Source organism: Podarcis gaigeae (assembly GCF_964106915.1).
Source record: "Podarcis gaigeae genome assembly, chromosome: 4".
Lineage (NCBI taxonomy): Eukaryota > Metazoa > Chordata > Lepidosauria > Squamata > Lacertidae > Podarcis > Podarcis gaigeae.
The window spans coordinates 85,948,237-85,971,269 of NC_139677.1; the positions used below are offsets into that span (position 1 = coordinate 85,948,237).

At 43.3% G+C, this 23,033-nt stretch overlaps 2 protein-coding genes across 4 annotated transcripts in view; both read left to right on the forward strand.

Annotated features, from left to right (window-relative positions):
- Window positions 1–558: 558 nt before the first annotated feature.
- Window positions 559–23,033, forward strand: part of LOC310843716 (vitelline membrane outer layer protein 1-like) — a 73,139-nt gene continuing 50,664 nt past the window's right edge. For 2 of the 3 annotated variants that reach the window (XM_083737404.1, XM_083737403.1), the window contains exon 1: window positions 22,131–22,439. In XM_083737404.1, the coding sequence (XP_083593530.1) occupies window positions 22,288–22,439 (152 nt within the window). In that variant the 5' untranslated portion in view covers window positions 22,131–22,287. Of the gene's footprint in view, window positions 758–22,130; window positions 22,440–23,033 lie in introns of those variants that run through there. The other variant, XM_083737405.1, reaches the window with a different exon arrangement.
- On the forward strand, window positions 14,328–18,384 carry LOC310842719 (vitelline membrane outer layer protein 1-like). The gene is made up of 3 exons (XM_083734866.1): window positions 14,328–14,599; window positions 16,800–16,900; window positions 17,279–18,384. The coding sequence occupies exons 1-3, from the start codon at window positions 14,429–14,431 to the stop codon at window positions 17,568–17,570; spliced, it is 564 nt and encodes a 187-aa protein (XP_083590992.1). The 5' UTR covers window positions 14,328–14,428; the 3' UTR covers window positions 17,571–18,384.

The window sequence follows — 23,033 nt, forward strand, 5'->3', positions numbered from 1 at the left end:
TAGAGAAGAAAATTTTAAATAAAGAGAACCTCTGCTTCTTAATGGAGGCATTGGAGGGTTTTCAGTAGGCAAAGTGCTTTCCCACTCAGCACCTCCCTGCTGTGCCGGACTGAGAGCCAGGTCTGAGACGAACTGCGAGTGAAGCCTATTCCCCTCTGTCCCTAGGAGGAATTTGCAAGGATAATTACCCTCAACCATCTTTGTTTTCCTTTGCCAACAGTCTCCCACTGCCATGGGGTCTGCTTCCAGAAAGGCAGAATGGAACTGGAAGCTGCACATATTAGTTAGTTAGCTTACATCAGCCAATTCCTGCCATCCTGCCTTGCCTTTCTGTTTGAGGAAATGATCTAGCCCCAATGTCCAGCAACTCTGAGTTGTCTTTTGAAATCAGAAGTGTAGTCAGAAAAGCCATTAATTGGTTTTACTCATCTACCAGAAGTAATCACACTTCTCTCCGGGGGGAAACACAAGATTCAGGAAGATTTTGAGCAGAGGAGAGAGAACCACACTTTCTGGGGAATAAATTCTCAAGGCTGTTATTCTTCCATTCAGTTTTTGCAGCTCGATCTGGTTTAGTCCACCTGCCATGGATCTCTCTACCAGTGCTGTGGTCTTCTTGTTCCTCACCTACCACCTCTGTGAGGCAGGACGTCGAAGCTATAATTCAGTCCTCATGGTGTCCAATGGCGGGCAGTGGGGAGAATGGGGAAAAATTGAATTCTGTCCCTCAGGGCATGCATACGCATTCTCACTGAAGGTAAAGGCTTATCTATATCTTCTTTTTGATACCCTGATCCCAAGGAATAGTCACAATAATGTTATATATATATATATATATATATATATATATATATATATATATATCAAGTTGCTTTCCATCTTTCTTTATGAACCCATTGCCTACATATTACTGTCTGCAAGATGCTTTGAAGTGTTGAGTGCCATGCTTAAAGATTTAATGGCTCTAAAAATCTCCATGCCACTTTGTCAATCCACCCTGGAGAGGCTTAGAGTGAATTGCATTTTACATAAAAGAAAACTGGATGGACTGGAGGAAAAAAGGGACAAGGATACAGAAAAGTTTGGAGTGCAGTGAGCTGGCAATGTTTTGGTCAGGTTTATCTTCCTGAAAAGTGAGTGTGCAACTGGAAAATACAGTGTGTACAGCCGGACAGAGCTTCCGGGTCATGTGGCCAGCATGACTAAGCCGCTTCTGGTGAACCAGAGCGGCGAACGGAAACGCCGTTTACCTTCCCGCCAGAGCGGTACCTATTTATCTACTTGCACTTTGAGGTGCTTTTGAACTGCTAGGTTTGCAGGAGCAGGGACAGAGCAACGGAAGCTCACCCCATTGCGGGGATTCGAACCACCTACCTAGTGATTAACAAGTCCTAGGCTCTGTAGTTTAACCCACAGGGCGACCCCCGTCCCAACAAGTAGGGAGATGTAATTATGAACAGATAACTGCTTATTTAGGTTGCAAGCTAGTACTTTGGAAAATTCAGACTGCAGACACAGTCTGAATGTGAGTGTTGTCAGAGTCCTAGTTTGGTTAACTACAATTACAACCTCCCATTTTGTTACATACACAATATCTTTTTTCCGTTTTGTTTTCTACATGGGTACTATTTCTTTTTTCTTTTTCTTTTTTGTGCCTGGTCTTACTCTGTGCACTTGTAATTTTGTACTTTTTATTTTTCAATAAAGAATATAAAACAGAGTCCTAGCTTGCAAAAACAGCTTTATTGCAGTCTCTTTCTCTCTTTTCCACCAGGTACAGGAAATGCAAGGATTGACTGATGATGATACTGCCCTCAATGGCATCCGTCTCCATTGCAGTACTGGTGCAGTTGTACAATCCACTGTTGGACCGTAAGCATCTTCCTGATTTTTCTCTTTGTTGTTTGGAAAGTGATGATGTGAGGGGCTGGATGAAATCTATTATGTTTCAGCACCAGGGAAGGATAATGTCAGGGTCCATCAGCCTCATTCTTAGCTCTCTGAGTCTAATGATACCAACTCTAGGTTGCCTTCCAAATTTCAGAGGAACCCAAGCCCCACATAAGAAAGAGAAAAGAGGCTGCAACAACAGAGTACAAAGGAAAGGAAAAGCAGAGTTTCTTCCTGAGGACCACACATGCCAAGGAAAGACAGAGCAAGAGGAAAGCACCATCTATCCTGAGAGTGGGGAACCTCAAGCCCAGGGGTCAAATGTGGTCCCCCAGGCTTCTCTGTCTGGTCCCCATGAATATCTGTGATTGTCAGGGGTCAGGACCTCAGGCAGGAAGGAGAGGCAGGCTGAGTATGAAAAGGCCAAGACCTACCTAACCAGTGGCTGTGCCCTCCTGAGAGAAAGTAGGCACAATACTGCAGCTCTCCTTCCTGGCGGATGCACTGGCTTAAAAGATCAATGCCTCTACTCAACTGCTGTTTAGCCGTGACCTTGATCTTGTGGGGTGCAGTTGCTGCCTTGCCCGTGGCTTTCTTGCAGGAAAGTTGTTACCACTTAACTTAGTGGATCCCATCCTGCATGGTGCTTGTCACTGGACTTCATGAAGAAGCAGCAGCACCACACAGAATTAGGCCGTTCTGCTTAGCATCTATTAGGCAAGAGCAGCAAATGCTATGTGGCACCGATGTACCCTGACCTTACAAAGCAGTCCCATTCTTAACAGAAGATTGGGGTTTGAAACCCCTTTAACGATTCTTTAGCTCCATCTTCCAGGGCCAGATTGGGAGGGTGTGGTGTTGGTGGACCCTGGGTGGAACCTACTCCAGGGGTTACAACACACAGCCCTACTTAGAAGTTGAGGTTTGGTAGACACACTATACCTGAGGAGGTCTACAAAAGATGCCTTTTAAAAATCTGAGGAGGCAACTGCCCTCTTGACTTTCGTGTTGAAAAGCAAATCATTCCAATTTGGGTCGTATTTCCAGAGAGGCAGACATTACTGTCAGCATCGCCCTTGAGCCAGTGTCACCAACTGGACTCATGCACTTCAACCCCGACTGGGCTAGGCGAGCTGGGTAGCACTTCCAGAGACCACCTTCTGCACAGGAACAGATCAAAGTGCTGTGGACTCACAGCTTAGAGTTGTGAGCACCGGATTCACTCTCACAAAACAGTCGTCGCACAGCAGAGTATAGCAGAGTCTAGCAGTGTATAAAAACTCGGAAAGCAGCTCTGTAGAATATCTTCCTTTATTCTATAACTACAACTATGAGACAAAACTATATACAGAGCTAAATAGGTCTAAGCATAAATGAATGCTGCACTGAGTGTCTGCAGCTGCTCTTAGCAGCAACCTTATCTCTACACACGATCTCTAACACTCAGTCTCTCTCTCTCTCCGACACACTGACTGACTGACTGACTCTGAATAAGTAGAAAGCAGAACATTGCTCCTCCTCTCTGGAGACTCAGCAGACTCGTCAGGAGATTCTTGGATATGGGAGGGGTGAAATCTCCTCAATTACCATATTGTCTTTTTTTCTTTTTCCAGGTTGGGAAAGTGGACAGAGATTAAGTATTGCCCGAAGGACTACCTGGTTGCCTTCGCTCTGAATGTGGAAGCCAATCAAATGCTAGGTGACGATACGGCAGCCAACAACATCCAGTTCAACTGTGGAGATGGGACTGCACTGGAGGGCAAGTCCACCAACTTCGGTACTTATGGCCGCTGGAGCAAGCGCTGCACCGCTGGTGCCATCTGCGGGATCCAAACAAAGGTGGAGGCTTACTCTGAATCTGCAGCTGATAACACAGCACTTAATGATGTCAGGTTCTTCTGCTGTGACTGAATCACCTGGGCTTCATCCTGCCTGTGTTCCAATGGTTTGTTGGCATGAAACTTAACCAACAATAAATCATAACCAAAGAGTTGTGTGTACCTTTTGGAACTTTGTCCCTTCCTGATCTCAATTCCTTAAGCCTGAATGAATTGGTTTTGGATCGGAGGCCAATGCAAAGTTAACGAGGGAACCATCCTAGAGCCGTAGTGTGATATCTTTAGCCCATTGATCTTGCCAGGCCCACCAGCCTCTCAGTTTGTCCCATGAGGTTGCTTTGAACAAATTGCACCCACTTGCCAATCACCAGCCATCTTAGGCACAGAGATCTCTTATGTCTGATCTAAGCACCATGCGGTAAGATTTGAGGATTTGAAGGATTTGAAGGAATTTGAGCACCACGCATAGGAGCCAAGGTCCCTTCACCTCCCCCATAAGCTATTTGAGGGGGTCACTCCTCCCCCCAAGTTGATGGGCACTGCCATTCTAATGGTGTGCATCAATTATGTGGGACGGAGCTTACCTGCCTCCCCCCATTTTGTATTCAAGTCGGCACCCCTGGCACCAAGCACCACCAGGAGCTCAAAGTGCAAGCAGAGTCTTATCCCAAATTTTAGCACTCTGCCCAACAGTGCTCAGCTCAGAGATAAGCCTCAGGCTGTTATTTGAGAGTAGAAGGCAACATTTATACATATTCCTACTCCAGGAGTGTGGCAGAGGAGGTTGGAAATGCCTTTACTCTTAAAGTGCAGGCAGCATTTCACTTACCTTCAATCTATGCACAATGCTGAAACCAGAGAAAAGACTCTGCTTGCTCTTGGAGAGTAAAAAGCTGTTTTTTATTCCTAAAGGTTAGGGAAAGGGATCTCTGGCTTTCTGAATGTGTGTATGTATACTTGTCTGCCTGCCTCTCTCTATGTGTGTGTGTGTGCCTGTGGATTTTATTTATTTTCTATTTCTATTTATTTATTTGGAATTTATTCTGCTTTTGGCCCCATCCACCCATGGAAGAATGGCCACATTCCAATCTACACCTTGGGGCAAAATTGCTTGCCTTCTCCTGCCATATAGGGATTGATGAATGGATATGTTATGTTATGTTATTTTCTTCTGAGTCCTGAAGGACAGCAATCAAAACTATGGTTAGAGAGCAGTGGAGCAGTGGATCCATGATCACATCAGTGGTCCCAAATGCTCAGGTGGCCAGAACAGAAGTTTCCCCCTCTTCCGTTTGCTGCACTGGTGAACGGCTGTTGTAGCTGAGTGACCTAGACTGCCACCCTCTTGGTAGAGTGTGTCCCTTCTTATCAGCTGTGAGAGGAGCAGGAAGAGGAGATACAGGCAGCATGTGTGTCAGAGTGTGTGTGAGCAAACTAGGGGTGACAAGGTGAGACATTCACCTCTTGTGGTTGTGGCAGACAGAGGTGGGTCAGGAGGAGCTGCTTCCCATAGTGCTCAGCCCTAGGAAGATGCAGAGGTCACCTGGCTAAGAGGAGGAAAAGGCCTCAGAATGCAGAAAGCCGGAAGTTTGCACAACAGCTTACTAAAATGAAATAAAGAGATGTTGCCATTAAAGAACTGGGACATGGTGATGCCCGCTAAGAAACATAGGATTGCTCCTTAAAATACACTAATGGTTGGCTGGTTGTAAGTCACTTTGTGTTGCTCTGGACAAACAGATTTAATCAATAAAATATATCTCAATAGAAGCAGCCACCACAGTCCAGCTTTAAATAGCAATAGTTTCAATAGTGAAGCATAAGACAATGTAAAGATGAATATACAACATCACTAAAAAACATACAGCACACATCTAAAACCCTGTGAATACAAAGGTTCAGTTTTTAAACTTCGGACAATAAAGACCACAAAGATGGCACCAGGTGGGCCTTTCCAGGGAAGACATTTCATAACCAGGCTGACACCACCTATAAGACCCTGTATCCAGGAGCACTGGAAGAGAGCCTCTGATGATGATATCGGGGTCCAGGTAAGTAGACCTGGGAGGAGGTGATCCTTGAGGTAAGCTGTTCCTAGGCCATTTAAGGAGTAGACAATAAATCACTAGTGCAATATAGTGAAATTGTCCACAAGCCCTTTAAGAGACTTGATACCCCATGCGGAACTTTTTGTACTGTTTTCAAAGTCACCCCACACATAACTCACTTCAGTTAATCTAACAGGAAGATCATGGATAATGGACACAAGACTACCTCCAGCCCTGTAAGGTTATAGTGTATCAGATTAAGCTGATAAAAATTCATTTCAATGAATGATTCATTTCAGCAAAAAAAGGGTGAAAGGGACAGTTCAGCAATTTGTTTCAGTGCTTGCCTTCAAGCAGCAGTTAGTTTCAGCAGTTAGCTTTGGTAGTTGGATTAGCCAGTTTTCTAGAGTCAATAATCCGTTTTAGAAATTAAAGGTCATGGATGTACTCGAGTGGAGAACACTCCCTTGAGCAATGGGACTTCCTTTCCTCCCTTTGTATCCCCTGCAGAACCTCAAATGGTGCTCCAAAGGGTTGGGGAACCCTCCAGAGCAGATTTTTAGGGGGGGATGAGGAGCTGGCGGAAGAAGAAAAGAAACAAAGTCCCATTGCCCAAACAGATTTCCGATGTCCATGTGAATGGATCATTGTTTCATTATCCTCCACCTTTGTTTTTAAATCCCAAACTTTGCTTTCAGAATGTCCATCCATATATTCACATGCTCCTGTTTAGACATCAACTGTATAGACATTTCTTCCTTCAAAGCATTCACTAAAGCTGTTGCAGCTCTTGCTGTTGTTCCGTTGGAGTGCTTTTCATCCAGAGTAGGCACCATGTTTTTCAGGTCTGCTTCCTTGTCTGGATGTGTCCCTAAGTGCCTTCCATTCAAACAAAAGTGTTGTTGCCCACCCGGGAAGAATGGCAGATGAAAGCAATGGAGTATATGGAACTGGTGGAGATGACTGGCAGAATCCGAGACCAAGGGGAAGAGTTGGTGGAAGAAGATTGGAGAAAATTTAAAGTTTATCTACAGAAACATTGTAAAATTCAGGAATGTTACAAGGATGTTGGAATGAAGTAATGTGGTATTAGCAGAAATGATACAAAAGATTAGGTAAAAAATGATTTTTTAATTGTTGAAAGACCAGAATGTAAAATTATACTATATTAGGACAAACTACTAGGATAAAAACCAAGTTGGAAATGATTTGCTGGAATATTTAATTGAAGTAGAATACAAAAAAGGGAGGTGTGAGGAGGTCAGGGAAATAAGTTAATGAAAGATAAGACATGGAAAGAGGGAAATGTTTTTAATCGCCTTTATTTTTCTGTATTTTGTATCCTTTGTTTTTTTTCCTTTTCTTTTTTATTTCTCATTTTTTATTTCTCATTTTTGTAATTTTTCGAAACTCTAATAAATATTATTATAAAAAAACAAAAACAAAAGTGTTGTTGTTGTTGCTGCTGCTGTTGCTGCTGCTGCTGTTTGTTTAATCATTTAGTAGTGTCCAACTCTTCATGACCTCATGGACGAGAGCAAACTAGGCACTCCTGTCTTCCACTGCCTCCTGCAGTTTGGTCAAACTCATGTTAGTAGCTTTGAGAACACTGTCCAACCATCTCGTCCTCTGTCGTCCCCTTCTCCTTATGCCCTCAATCTTTCCCAACACCAGGGTCTTTTCCAGGGAGTCTTCTCTTCTCATGAGGTGGCCAAAGTATTGGAGCCTCAGCTTCAGGATCTGTCCTTCCAGTGATCACTCAGGGTTGATTTCCTTCAGAATGGGTAGGTTTGATCATCTTGCAGTCCATGGGACTCTCAAGAGTCTCCTCCAGCAGCATAATTCAAAAGCATCAATTCTTCGGCAATCAGCCTTGTTTGTGGTCCAGCTCTCACTTCCAGACATCACTACTGGGAAAACCATAGCTTTAACTATACAGACCTTTGTTGATGTCTCTAAGTGTCCCTAAGTGCCTTCCATTCAAACAAAAGTAGTGGGCAATATTGCTTTCATTCGCTGAAGTGGTGATTGCTGATTTCCCAAACCTTAAGGCACCAAGTGTAGTATATCTTGGCCCATTATTTTGGCTCATAGGGATAGTTATTGCTGTATCCGGATAGGAAGTGCTTGCCTCATGCCACCATCTCCCCACTCCTCATAAATATTTTTAAAGGCTTGGCAGCTCTACATTGGCCTTTCTTCTGCATGATTGTTTGTATCCTCCAACAGGTCTTTGCAGTGTGGCTTCCTGTTAAAGTTTGAAGGGTACTATGAAGCTGAGGGTGAACTTCAGCAGTTCTGTTATTCTGTGGATATATTTACACTACAAAGTTATATCAGATTTCTACCAAGTCAACTGTCATGGCTTCACCTGAATGCTTTTTTGAACAGCAGATTGATGAGAGAACTGTAACTCTCCCTTTGAGAAAACTAATCCACACATACAGTGGAGCTACAGTTCTCAAGATACAAGACACCTTCTTTTCCCTCTCTCTGACACCTTCTTCTGTATGTGTTGCCCTCCCTCCCCATTTCCTCCATGCCTAGTGGTTTCCCATGAGAAGGAAACATCACTTTTGCTGGAAGTCTGAACTCCCTGCTTGAGGACTTGTGGCAATTAGGCTGAGGACCCACATGTGGCTGAAGAGTGACAGTTTGCCAAACCCTGTTCTAAAGCCAATTGTACGGTCCTGGTCTTTGTCCCTGAAATGATGTCCTCGCCCTTTTGATAGCTCTCCTCACTTCCCCTTGCAAATGGCTGGGTGGGGGATTCAGCCAAGTATTCTTGCTCTTGGCATTAGGCCCTATTGTGAAAAGTGTACCCCTCTTTCCACACAAGTTTTCAGGGTATTTAAATATGCATTTCTTTTGAAGGGTTGCAAATCTATAAAACAGAAATGGAGGGAATTTGCATAGGAGAGACATTTTAGCAAGGGCAAAGGGTAAGAAATGCACATCTTAGTTTTTTTAAAATAATATTTTTATTAGTTTTCAATTACAATCCAATAATAACCTCTGCTTCTTAATGGCGGCATTGGAGGGTTTTCAGGAGGCAAAGTGCTTTTGCACTCAGCACCTCCCTGGCGAGAGCCTGGGTAAAGAGAAGAACTGTGAGTGACGCCTATTTCTCCCTGTCCCGGGGGGGGGGGGGATTTGCAAGGATAATTACCCTCAATCATCTTTGTTTTTCCTTCACCAACAATATTTTAAGTTGCTTCCCATCTTTCTTTCTGAACCCGTTGCCTGCATATTGCTGCCTGCAAGGTGCTTTGAAGTGTTGACTGCCATGCTTAAAGATTTAATAGCTCTAAAAAGTCTCCATGCCACTTTGTCAATCCACACTGGAGAGGCTTAGAGTGAATTGCATTTTACATAAAAGAAAACTACCATGAATCTGGATGGACTGGAGGAAAAAAGGGACAAGGATACAGAAAAGTTTGGAGTGCAATGAACTGGCAATATTGTGGTCAGTTTTAACTTCCTGGAAAGTGAGTGCCCAACTGGAAAATACAGACTAAACCGTTAGTGTGGAAGTAACCCAGGTACGTTCTGGTGCTTTCTAGAAGGGTTGCCATAAATCCAGATTTTCCCTGACATGTCCAGTATTTCAACAACATTCCTCCAAAAAGCAACAACCTTCTGTGTTTGGATTCTTACTTCTTGAAATAATATGGCAACCCTAACTTCACAAACTGGAGGAAACCTGCTGTAGCACATGAAGACATAAGAGAGGGATTGAGGATGCCTTAGCTAGCCATTAGCAAGATCAATTTTTCCCTATTAAGTTTGCTTACTTGGGGCCCATTGGACTGGTTGCACCAAAAGGCTACTGTCTTTTGATGCAACTCAGAATGTAAATCTCAAACCAGAACCAGTAATACTTGTACACAATTAGGGACATGTAATTATGAACAGATAACTGCTTATTCATGTTGCAAGCTACTACTTTGGAAAATTCAGACTAGTGCAAGCACACCAGTGCAAGTAGATAAACAGGTACCACTGTGGGAGGAAGGTAAAAATTTGTGCACATAGGTTATTTAGAATAATAATAGAATCAGGATGTAGGGCTCAAGCCCATGACCCTGAGAATAAGAGTCTCATGCTACCCTCTAAGCCAGGCATTGGGATCCACATCAGCTGCGTGGCTCTTGTTGACAAGGCGGAAGAGAGATCGCACGCTGTTTTGGGAGTGTGGGTATGTTATGTACTAAGCTTGGATCCTAGAACAATAGGCAGGTAGGATCCTAGAATGCAACAGCTGATTGGCTTGCAGGAGAAGACCAATCAGGTTCCAGGAGGAAGTTAATCAGCCTTTTAGGCTGGTAGGATCGTAGAGTGCAACAACTGATTGGCCTGCAGGAGAAGACCCATCAGGCTCCAGGAGGGAAGCAGAATCAGCCAATCAGACGGGACTCATTGTGTAAATAATGTATATAAAGGACCGTGGGTGGTTTTTTTTTTGGGGGGGGGAATTCAATCACTGTTTTAAAAGCAGCAATAAAGAGCACGAAATCACTGCAGGACTCCAAGTATATTTCAGGGGAGGAGAAGTTTCGCACAGGACAGCTCCGCAGCCCAACTGGTTTGAGGGGGGGGGAGAGATAGTTGCTGGGGGAGGGAGGGAGAGAGAGAAAGGGCTGGCTTGGGGGGGGGGAGACAGCTAGGTTCCGGCCCACCCTGCCCCCACCCCTGCCCCCCTCGGGGGAAGCAGCCAGTACCTGCCTGCCCACCCTGCACCCATCCCTGGGTGGTAGATCACTCCCTGTTTTTGATAATGGATCACAGAGCAGCAAGTTGCTGAATCCTGTTCTAAAGCACAGTGCACAGTACTGGTCTTTGGCACTGACATGATGTCCTCACCCTTCTGACAGCCCTCCCCACTCCCACAGGCAAATGGGTTCTGGTTGTGGAGGCATTTCCTAAAGGCACTGGTAATGGGGTGTGGGCAGGACAAAGAAGATTTCATAGCCTTCCCAATGCTCTGCTTTGTGATGGCTCAGAGGAGGTGTTGCTCAGGACAGAGAGTTCCTACACTTCATTGTCCTGCCCCTATAAATCCCCTGCTCACATTCATATTTCCTCACTCGGCTTAAGGACGCTTTCATTCTGCCTGGCAGCTGAGAGACAGTAAGAAGAACTACCTTGCTCTGCTCTAAGAAGTTTGGTAAGGGAAGACAAGGGTTGCAACATGGCCAGAATTACAGAGGCCTGATCAGTAGCCAGTAACCAGTGGGGATCCAGTCAAGCATTCTTGTTAGTGTTAATAGGCCTATGTTTTGTGAAAAGTGTACCCCGCTTTTCACAAAAGATTTCAGGGTATTTAACGAGGCATTCCTTTGGAAGTGTTGCAAATCTATGGCAGCATCCCCCGACCTTGTGATCTCTAGATGTTCTGGACTACAATTCCCATCAGCTGGATCCACCACCATGTTTGCTGGCTGGGGATGATGGGAGTTGCAGTCCAGAGCATAAGGAATTTACCAGGGTGGGGAAGGTTGGCCTAAGGGGCGCTGCAAGGCTATGCCCTTTCCATGTAAAAATTTGTAGATCAGTGTTGCAGGAGGTCCCAGGTATATCCTCCAGCATCTCCTAGTAGGGCTGGGAAGTCCCCTGTCTGAAACTTTGGAGAGTAGCTCTAGTGTAGACAGAACTAAGCTAGATAACCAATGGCCTGACTTAGAATAAGGCAATTTCCTGTGTTCCTAGAGCGAAGCCCCTGCCAAAGTGTATATCTCTGATGTTGGAGGCACTTAGTCGAAGCTGAATACTTTTTTTTTTATAGGCAAAAAATGGCTATTATAAAGAGCTCTGCAGAAGAAATATATCTACTCCCTCTGTGTTGTCTACCCCTCTCCCACCAACACCAGACTTTAGTAAGACCAGCAGAATACTGGTGCCTGCAGTCAAACCGGTGCTCTGATGTGGAATTAATAATGCTGTGAGTTTGCTACCATAAGTTCCAAGATGCTTAAGGATGGGTTGGCTACAGGGTACCTCTTCCCTGTAGAGCTGATGGGAAGGTGATTGGCTCTGCTAAGAGCCTAAGGCATTAGGCAGAGACAGAAGTAAGGAAAACTCACCCACCTTCAGCTAGGCACAAGCCTTAGGCTTATGCACACATTACACTGGGCAGAGGTGTATCCTTTCTCTACACTTATACTAGTGCTTGTGTGAAAGAGTGTACACTGATTGATTTGTGCACCTCAGCTACAGTGCACACAGAATTGCACTTACAGGAATGCACTGAGGGGACACCCCTTGAGGTGAAAAACAAGAGCAGGCTGGAGCAAGAAAGACAAATGTAGAGGAAGTACGGTACATTCATTCATTCATTCATTCATTCATTTATGCATTCTACTTGCTAGTATGAGCATCTGCCAAATAAATTGTCATGATGGCAGGTAGCTGAGTGGAGTCTCCTGTCAATTCTATTTAAATGTTACACATGTCTTCACCCTAAACCATTTTACTTTATTGAACTACAGTGGTGCCTCGCAAGACGAAATTAATCCGTTCCGCAAGTCTCTTCGTCTTGCGGTTTTTTCATCTTGCGAAGCACCCCTATTAGTGGATTAGCGGCTTAGCGGCTATTAACGGTTTAGAGGCTTAGTGGCTTTAAGAAAAAGGAAACAAACTCACAAGAACTCGCAAGACGTTTCGTCTTGTGAAGCAAGCCCATAGGGAAATACGTCTTGCGGAACGACTAAAAAAATGGAAAACTCTTTCGTCTTGCGCATTTTTCGTCTTGCGAGGCATTCTTCTTGCGAGGTACCACTGTATGTGGGGCTGATAGGAAGTATGTGTTTGTTTCAAGTTAAATGACAATTTGTCTTCCCATCCCTAGGTGTCGCAATTTCTCCCTTCTGTCTTACACCTGAGACTGTGTGTGTGTGAGAGAGAGAGAGAGAGGGGGAGAGAGAGAGAGAGAGAGAGATCCCTTAAGAAAAAGAAACAGAAATTGGAGGGGGAGTTTTAATAGGAAGGCCAAATTGCCAAGACATAGGAAATACAACAACTTGGTTGTTGAACGCCTTGCGACTCGAACGTTTTGGCTCCTGAACGCCGCAAACCTGGAAGTGAGTGTTCTGATTTGCAAATGTTCTTTGGAACCCAAACATCCGACGGGGCTTCCATGGCTTCCGATTGAGTGCAAGAAGATCCTGCAGCCAATCAGAAGCTGCGTCTTGGTATTTAATGTTTTTGGAAGTTGAATGGGCTTTCGGAATGGATTCTGTTCAAGAACCAAGGTATGGCTGTACATTTTGGCATTTTTGAAAAGACTCAATATGGAGTCCAAATGGCCGAAATATTGGGAAATACTGGAACAAGAAGGGGATAAACTGAAATTGCAGAGTTTCGAGAAATTAAAAGATAAAGTGCGAGACTGGCTCCATTATTACCAAATAATGGAGGCTTACAAATTGGACAGGAAAATTGGCTTCCAGGTGGAAAAATCAAAATTGGAAACAGAACTGTTAGAACCTAATCCTAAGATATTATCAAGAATGTATAATTTGCTGTTGAAATGGAATACGCAGGATGAAACGGTTAAATCAGCTATGATCAAGTGGGCACAAGATATTGGTCACAACATTATGTTTGCTGACTGGGAACAGTTGTGGACCACCGGTATGAAATTTACGGCATGTAGTGCCCTAAGAGAGAATATTATGAAAATGATTTATAGGTGGTACATGACCCCAGTCAAGCTTGCAAAAATTTACCACTTGCCTGATAATAAATGTTGGAAATGTAAAGAAAATGAAGGTACATTCTTTCACCTTTGGTGGACGTGCCCAAGGATTAAGGCTTTCTGGGAAATGATATATAATGAAATGAAAAAGGTATTTAAATATACCTTCCTGAAGAAACCAGAGGCCTTTCTCCTTGGCATGGTCAGCCAATTGGTGCCAAAGAAGGATAGAACATTCTTTATGTATGCTACAACAGCAGCAAGAATTCTCATCGCAAAGCATTGGAAGACACAAGATCTACCCACCTTGGAAGAATGGCAGATGAAGGTGATAGAGTTAGACTATATGGGACTGGCGGAAATGACTGGCAGAATCCGAGACCAGGGAAGAGAGACGGCGGAAGAAGATTGGAAGAAATTCAAGGACTATCTTAGGAAATACTGCAAAATTAATGAATGTTAGAATGACGTTGGTTTAGAAATTAAGTGGTTCTCAGCTGTAATGTTTATGTAAAAAGAAAAGAAAGGTTAAAAATTAATTGAAAATTAAGGGAGAGGATTTGCTGAATTAATAATTAGAAATTGGAATACAGAAAGGGGAGGTATGAGGAGATCGGGGAAGTAAGTTTAAGAAAATAAGGGATTGAAATTATACTTGTTCTTTGTTTGTGTTTTGTTTGTACTATTGTTTTGTTTTTATATAATCTATGAAACCTTAATAAATATCTTAAAAAAAGAAAGAAATTCACGTTTTAGTTAGTTAGAAATCAAAAGGTGTAGTCAGAAAAGCCATCAACTGATTTTAACACATCAAACAAAAGTAACCACACTTCCCTCCAGAGGAAAATGCAAATTCGGGACCAGAGGAAAGAGCCACTATTCCTAAGGAATAAATTCTCAAGGCTGTTATTCATCCAATTAAATTTTGCAGCTAGGTCTGGTGCAGATCACTTTCCATGGAGCTCCCTCTCAGCGCTGTGGTCTTCCTCTTCTTCTCCTACCATCTCTGTGATGCAGAAGACCGAAAACATAATGCAGTCCTCACTGTGTCCAATGGAGGGAAGGATGGTATATGGGGAAAACCTGAATTCTGTCCCACGGGATATGCAAATGGATTCCAAATGAAGGTAAATGCCTATCTATAGTCTGAATTTTGACACCCTGATGCTAAGGCGTGGTCACAATATCATACGGACGTATGAAAAGCACAAACAAACAAATGCCTTTATTTAGAAAGAAGGGCAGGGAAAGCAGCAGACAGAATGAAAAATGCAGCCTCTATCACAGAACCCACGCAGGGTCCCAGAAACACCAAGATGCTAAGTCTGTTTCATCTAATATGCAGTTCAGTTTACTAATTACTGAATCCCAGGCAAGTCAGCAGGATTTTCTGGGCCCAACACACAGTATATGGCCTGGGTCCTCATGTTAGGTTTCTGTGTGTTGCCACTGTGCAGTGCCTGGAGTCACAAGACTCTGTTTTGCATTCCAGGGATTCCAGGCTGTTGGAAGTCTCACGGAAGACAGGAGACGGATGGGATATTACTGGTTTCCTGTTCCTTTGTTTTCCAGTTGCTCTCTGCTTTCACAGAGAGCGGATGTATGCTTTTCTGTCTGCGTAACTAGAAATCAAACTCTTTGCAATGTAGCTCATATTTCTCGCCCTTCCCTGCTGCTGGATACTCTGCATAATGAGGGAACCTGCCTGGAGCCTTATCAGAGGCTCAGGTCGTTAATCATCGTCGGAGGCGATTCCAGAGGACTCGACCGGAGGATGAGCTTTTCCAGCTCGGTCGTAGCGGAGGCTCCGATACCTCTGAGGACAGCTTTTCATTAAATTTGCATATGCTTTGTGTAGTATGCAAATATTGTCCTCTTTTGAGGGTGGAGTAGAGTGCCCCAAAATAAATCAGTAACCACAAATATAATAAAAAGTCTCACAGACAGAATACAAACAGGTAAAGCTTTTCCCCATCACTGTATTTCCATACTAGAGAAGGGATAACCTGCTGAATTTCTGTCTCTGACACAGCTGGGAAAGGCACAAAAACCCTACTTTCCCTCAAGGCCAACCCTAAACCAAAGCAAGGGCTGCAATATTGTATCCATGTATTTGGGAGTAAGCCCCATTAAACAAAGAAAGACTTCTGAATAGACCTATTAAGTTAATTATACAGTGAATTCTTCAGACATGCCTAAGCCTCTTTGCAAAGTACCGTTGCTGTGTGTGCGGAGGGGATGATTTCACACCCGCTCGCAATTATCCTGCAGTAGGAACTGCAGAAAATAACTTCCAGGTAGTGCCCGATTTCAGATGAGCCAACCACAAGAAAGACGCATCCTGGTCGTTGGGAAGAAAGGAAGGGCAAACTGTGGAGATTCCAAGAACCAGAAAAAGAGGCAGAAGCAGGAGAGGAAAAGAACAGCTCTAGACCTCCAGAGAATCTTCTCACCTGGCACCCAAACAGCTCATGCAACAATGACAACTTTGAGTTGTTAAAGGAGGGGAGTGGGTAGGTAGAAGGGACCACATCTCAGTGGCAGAGTATATGCTTTTCATATGGAAGGTCTCAGGTTAAAACCTAATGATTTCAAGTCTGGGAAAGGGTTTGCTTTGGGATCCTGTTGAGCTATTCCTGGTCAGAGTAGACAGAAATGGTCTAGAAGACCAAATGGTCTGACATACTAAAACAAGGGAACGGATTTTCTCCTTTCTCTTAAATAAAAAAGAGACGTAAGAACAGGCTTGTGTGGGTTTCATTCTGAGAGCTGTTACATTTCTCATAATGTTTGCTCATCTGGATTGCACAGAACTGGATGCAGGTTTTCTATGCCAGCAATTAGCAGGGACAGATTTAGGGGAGCGTGGCTGGTTTGGTCGCACTGCGTGAAGAGTTCTGGGGGTGCCTCAGAGTGTGCCACAACTATTATTTAGAATGGAAGTCAGGAAGTGGAGGGGTGCCAAATTTTGGCATTGTACAGGGCGCTACTGAAATTAGGGACCCCAAGGTCTGCCACTGCTGAATAGAAAGGCTGATTCCCCACCCCACATTTCTTCATCTCCATCCTACTGATGGAAATGTTTTTGTTCTTTGAGGTGAATGTAAATCCTCATCTATGTCCAGTACCTGTGGGCAATTGTGTGCACATGACTTGAGCTAGTAGTGCTCATTGCTGATCTAGCTAGGTCATTGCAAGCCCTTGCACATAGAAATTTGCACTGAAAAAATGTTGTTTTGCTCACAAATAAATGTTGCCAGTACTGCAGATGCAGATTGAAGCACCAGTCTCTCTCTCTCCCCCGCCCCCCCCCCCGTTCTCCACCAGTTTCGCAGAGATGTAAACGAAGCCTTTAGAAAAGATTTCACTCTGAAGGGCATCCGTCTCCACTGCACTGACGGAAAAACAGTAGAGTCTAAAAGTGGAAAGTGAGTAGCTTTTTGAATTTCTCTTCCTTTATTAACTTGTTGCTTGGAAGTTTGGGGTAGGAGCGGGATGGGTAAATTGAAATATTTCATGCTAGATTAAAGGCAAATGGTAATCTGGACACGCTCTGAGTTTAACAGCCCAAAAATATAAATGCTTGCACAAAGTCCTGTGCAACTTACTTCTAGGGATGGAGGCAAAATTCAAATTGGTTCACATTTGAAGGCGAATCTGTTCTATACATCCTTTCTGAAATAAAGCTTTTTGCTCTAATTTGGAATTATATCTCTGGAGAGACTTTAAAAATAAAAATTCATTGACAAAGTTGTGGTATATAAATTTCTATTTAGACATTGCCATCCTTGTCCTTTTCTTTACAGTCTCGGGGAATGGGTTGCGGTTCAGAAATGCCCCCAAGGCAACATGGTGTCTTTTTCTTTGACTATTGAATTACCACAACCGCTAATTCCTCATGCTGTCAGTAACCTTGAGGTCCTCTGCAGTGGTGGGGCTAAAGTGAAGAAAGATATCTTTGAACGGATGGAAAAGGGCGAAATGAGCAAGCGCTGCCCTCGTGGCTTCATATGTGGCATCCAAACAAGGGTGGCGAATGAGAATCAAATGCTTGGCAAAGTAGAACTTCGTGACGTGAAGATGTTCTGTTGTGACTGATCCACCACCCTGCTGCACAGCCCTCTTCCACTGGCAACAGAGGATGACAGGGTGGAGTGGTGGTGCTTACCTGGCCTCCTGACAGCTGAACTGCTGCTGCTTGCTGGAAGGGAGAGGGGCAAGTCATTGTGAAGCTTGGTGTGGTGCAAACACACTGGCAGAGCCAATCCAGTACTCCTGCTGGTGTGTTTGCACTGTGCCCACTGCTTCTCTTTCTGTCCTTCCTTGTAAGCAGCAGTGACTCATCTGTTGGAGGGGTCACTGATTCCCCACCCTCTGAATGAGATAAAGGGGTTGTATTTAGACAGAATATAGCATGATTTTGGAAATCTCTGGGGTCTCTTTCAACTTTCAAGTATATTTAGGCTGCTTAAAAAAAAAATCAAGCTTGCTTATAATGTAGTAGTCATGCACCAGATCATAAAAACCAGCTAAGTGATTCTCTTATTTCAATTAAGTCTTAAAATATTACACACGCTATCAGTCATGTTATGTTTGGGGAAAATGTTTGGTTCATTCTCTGTATCATTTGAGATAACATTTCGTTGTAGTTCACTCTTTTGCTGTTACAGTAAAACTCATGAAAGTATTAATAAAAAAGACATTCACCAGACAAATTTATTGAACGCCGGAATGACGTTCATTTCTGAATCACCGGAATACTAAATTTTCTGACAGCATAGACTATATATGTTATTTTCTCTTACTGAATTCCTTTTTATTATTTCTCTCATACGCAAGTACAGGAGAGACATCTTTCTATAATATCATTGATTGCCTGTTCTGTTCTTTCACCAATAAAAATGAAATGAAATAAAGAGTAAGTGTGTCCCTTCTTATCAGCTGTGAGAGGAGCTGGAAGAGGAGATACAGGCAGCATGTGTGTCAGAGTGTGTGCGAGCAAACTAGGGGTGACAAGGTGAGACATTCACCTCTTGTGGTCATGGCAGACAGAAGTGGGTTAGGAGGAGCTGCTTCCCATAGTGCTCAGCCCTAGGAAGATGCAGAAGTCACCTGGCTAAGAGGAGGAAAAGGCCTCAGAATGCAGAAAGCCGGAAGTGTGCACAACTGCTTCCTAAAGTGAATTGAATTTTTTGAATTGAATTGAATTGAATTAATTTATTACGGTCATAGACCAGAAAAGCTTCCTAAAGTGAAATGAAGAGGTGGGGGAAGAGATGTTGCCAAAAGAGAACTGGGATATGGCGATGCCCTCTCTAAAATGCACTAATGGCTCGTTGTAAGTCACTTTGTGTTGTTCTGGGCAAACACATTGAATTAATTAAAAAATAAATCTCAATAGAAGCAGCCCCTCACTCCAGCTTTAAAAAGCAACAGTTTCAATAACACAATATAAAGATGAATACACAACATCACAAGAAATATACACAGCACACATCTAAAACCCTGTGAATTCAAAGGTTCAGTTTTAAAACAATAAAGACCACAAAGATGGCACCAGGTGGGCCTTTCCAGGGAAGGCATTTCATAACCAGGCTGACACCACCTATAAGACCCTGTATCCAGGAGCACTGGAAGAGAGCCTCTGATGATGATATCGGGGTCCAGGTAAGTAGACCTTGGAGGAGATGATCCTTGAGGTAAGATGCTCCCAGGTCATTTAAGGACTTTAATGGTCAAGAACAGTGCCTTGAACTGGAACCAGAAATGACTGGAAGCCAGAGTAGACAATAAATCACTAGTGCAATATAGTGAAATTTTCCAGAAGCCCTTTAAGAGTCTTGATACCCTATGCAGAACTTTCTGTACTCTTTTCAAAGTCACCCCACCTATAACTCACTGCAGTTAATCTAGCAGGAAGATCATGGATAATGGACACAAGTCTACCTCCAGCCCTGAAATGTTTAAAGAAGATAAAAAGAAAAATGGATTTGAATATACAAAATCAAGATTTGAATTACAGTTGTTAAGTAATTAAGGTTAAAATATTATCAAAAATGTATAAATTACTTTTGGAATGGCATGTCAAGGACGAAGAGGTTAAATCAGTTATGATATACTGGGGTAAAGACATAGGCCATAATATACAGCTTGAGCATTGGGAAAATTTATGGAAGGAAGGAATAAACTTTACAGCTTGCTGTTCACTTAAAGAAAATGTAATGAAAATGATGTGTACATGGTACATTACACCAGTGAAGTTAGCAAAAATGTATAAAATAAATAACCAATGTTGGAAAGGTAAAGGAAAAGAAGGTACTTTCTACCACATGTGGTGGACTTTTAAGGAGGTAAAGGCTTTCTGGGAGATGATATACAATGAAATTTAATAAATGTTGAAATAAACATTTGTAAAAAAACCCCAGAAACCTTCTTAATTGGTATTGTGGGTAGTGAAATACATAGACAAGAAACTGTTTTTATATGCAACAACCACAGCAAGAATATTATTAGCTCAAGGATGGAAGCAGCAAGAAAAAAACTCACTCACAGAAAAAAACAAGTGAGGGAGTGACACCAGGGGACAGGAAGGGCTCAAGACAGGAGTCAGAACTTAAAGGGAATATATCGAAAATAGTTGCTGAAATTAAAAAGGACATAAAACAAAGTGAAGAAAATATAGAATCCAAATTAAAACAGGTGGATAAAAAAATAGGACAAATGGATAAAAAAATAGAAGTGACGTGAATGAATTGAAGGGACAAATAAAGGAGGATACTAAAAGGACACAAAGCTTGGAAGAAGGGTTGAAAAGAACAAAGTTAGAAGTGTCTTTCCTTGTAAGCAGCAGTGACTCATCTGTTGGAAGGGTCACTGATTCCCCTCCCCCTGAATCAGATAAGGTGATTGTATTTAGACAGAATATAGCATGATTTTGGAAATCTCTGGGGTCTCTTTCAATTTTCAACTGCTACAAGCATATGTGGACTGGTTTTTTTTAAAACAATAACAACACAAGCTTACTTATAATGAAGTAGACATGCACCAGATCATTAAAAAAGCTAAGTGATTCTCTTGTTTCAATTAAGTCTTAAAATATTACACACGCTAACCCTCATGTTACGTTTGGGGAAAATGTTTAGTTAATTCTCTGTGTCATTTGATACTTTGTTACAGTTCACTTTTTTGTTGTTATATTAAAACTCAGTGAAAATATTATAAAAAAGACATTCACCAGACAAATTTATTGAAAGATGGAATGAAGTTCATTTATGAATCATTGGAATACCAAATTTTGTGACAACAGAAACTATATATGTTATTTCCTCTTACAGAATTCCTTTTGATTATTTCTCTCATACAGAAAAACACATGAGAGACATCTTTCTATAATACATTCGTTGTCCGCCTGTTCTGTTCTTTCACTGTTAAAAAAGAAATAAAATAAACTGAAGCATATGTTTATCTCTTACACATCCTATGGAGTAAATGTAGGTCTGTGGACTGTAACAAGTGTTTCTTGTAAAAATAAAATCTGTCTTGGGACTCGTCCTCATTTGAGCTGTAACTCCACGTTTTATCATTTTGAATTTGCCCTCATTAGTCCACACAGTCAGGTATTTGGAGATGACGACCCAGTCAGTGAGTGTGTGTCTGTGTTGTCAACCATTTCCATTGTTTTTTGGTCCCTCTGACTTTTCGTGTTCCTGCCTCCACAGGTTAAAAAGGCAGCACTGCTCTTTTTGCCCTCATATCTTCCAACCTCCAGTTGAGAATGTCCATGACCCTCCCTTAAAAATAAATAAATTCCTGAACAAATTTGTGCAAATAAGTTATTTAGGAATAGTGAAAATAATAATAGAATCATAGAGTAATAGAGTTGGAAAGGACTATGAGAGTCATCTAGTCCCATCCCCTGCAATGCATGATGTAGGGTTCAAACCCACAACCCAACATCAGATGCAGAAGTGCAGGCGCAGGAGGCAGGCTTAGCGTGGTTTTCCAAATGGGGAAGGGGGTGGCTGCTGGAGACAGAGGGAGGCACAAGGAGGAGCCACGAGGGAAAGCTCCCTTTGACAGGGAGGGAAGGAGAGAGGGAGAGGGCAAGCGCTATCGGCATCCACATCAGCTGCGTGGCTCCTGTTGACAAGGGGGAAGAGAGATCGCACGCTGTTAGGGGGGTGGGGGTATGTTATGTACTAAGCTTGGATCCTAGAACAATAGGCAGGTAGGATCCTAGAATGCAACAACTGATTGGCCTGCAGGAGAAGACCCATCAGGCTCCAGGAGGGAAGCAGAATCAGCCAATCAGACGGGACTCATTGTGTAAATAATGTATATAAAGGCCCGAGGGTGGTTTTTTATCACTGTTTTACAAGCAGCAATAAAGAGCATGAAATCACTGCAGGACTACAAGTATATTTCAGGGTAGGAGCGGTTTCGCACAGGACAGCTCCGCAGCCCAACTGGTTTGAGGGGGGGGGGGAGAGAGCTAGCTGCTGGGGGAGGGAGGGAGAGAGAGAAAGGGCTGGCTTGGGGGGGGGGGGAGACAGCTAGGTTCCGACCCACCCTGCACCCATCCCTGGGTGGTAGATCACTCCCTGTTTTTCATAATGGATCATAGAACAGCAAGTTCCCGAATCCTGTTCTAAAGCACAGTGCACAGTACTGGTCTTTGGCACTGACATGATGTCCTCACCCTTCTGACAGCCCTCCCCACTCCCACAGGCAAATGGGTTCTGGTTGTGGAGGCATTTCCTAAAGGCACTGGTAATGGGGGTGTGGGCAGGACAAAGAAGATTTCATAGCCTTCCCAATGCGCTGCTTTGTCATGGCTCAGAGGAGGTGTTGCTCAGGACAGAGAGTTCCTACACTTCATTGTCCTGCCCCCTATAAATCCCCTGCTCACATTCATATTTCCTCACTCGGCTTAAGGACGCTTTCATTCTGCCTGGCAGCTGAGAGACAGTAAGTAGAACTACATTGCTCTGCTCTAAGAAGTTTGGTAAGGGAAGACAAGGCTTGCAACATGGCCAGAATTACAGAGGCCTGATCAGTAGCCAGTAACCAGTGGGGATCCAGTCAAGCATTCTTGTTAATGTTAATAGGCCTATGCTTTGTGAAAAGTGTACCCCGCTTTTCACAAAAGATTTCAGGGGATTTAACGATGCATTCCTTTGGAAGTGTTGCAAATCTATGGCAGCATCCCCCGACCTTGTGATCTCTAGATGTTCTGGACTACAATTCCCATCAGCTGGAACCACCACCATGTTTGCTGGCTGGGAATGATGGGAGTTGCAGTCCAGAGCATAAGGCATTTACCAGGGTGGGGAAGGTTGGCCTAAGGGGCGCTGCAAGGCTATGCCCTTTCCATGTAAAATTTTGTAGATCAGTGTTGCAGGAGGTCCCAGGTATATCCTCCAGCATCTCCTAATAGGGCTGGGAAGTCCCCTGTCTGAAACTTTGGAGAGTAGCTCTAGTGTGGACAGAACTAAGCCTGACTTAGAATAAGGCAATTTCCTGTGTTCCTAGAGCGAATCCCCTGCTAAATTGTGTATCTCT

What these genes read in the sequence shown, in the direction of transcription:
- LOC310842719 (XM_083734866.1), top strand. Translation starts at nt 14,429, where the DNA reads ATGGAGCTCCCTCTCAGCGCTGTGGTCTTCCTCTTCTTCTCCTACCAT. An exon ending in CAAATGGATTCCAAATGAAG is followed by an intron (nt 14,600 to 16,799) that starts GTAAATGCCTAT and finishes GTTCTCCACCAG; the next exon opens with TTTCGCAGAGATGTAAACGA. An exon ending in GTAGAGTCTAAAAGTGGAAA is followed by an intron (nt 16,901 to 17,278) that starts GTGAGTAGCTTT and finishes TTTTCTTTACAG; the next exon opens with TCTCGGGGAATGGGTTGCGG.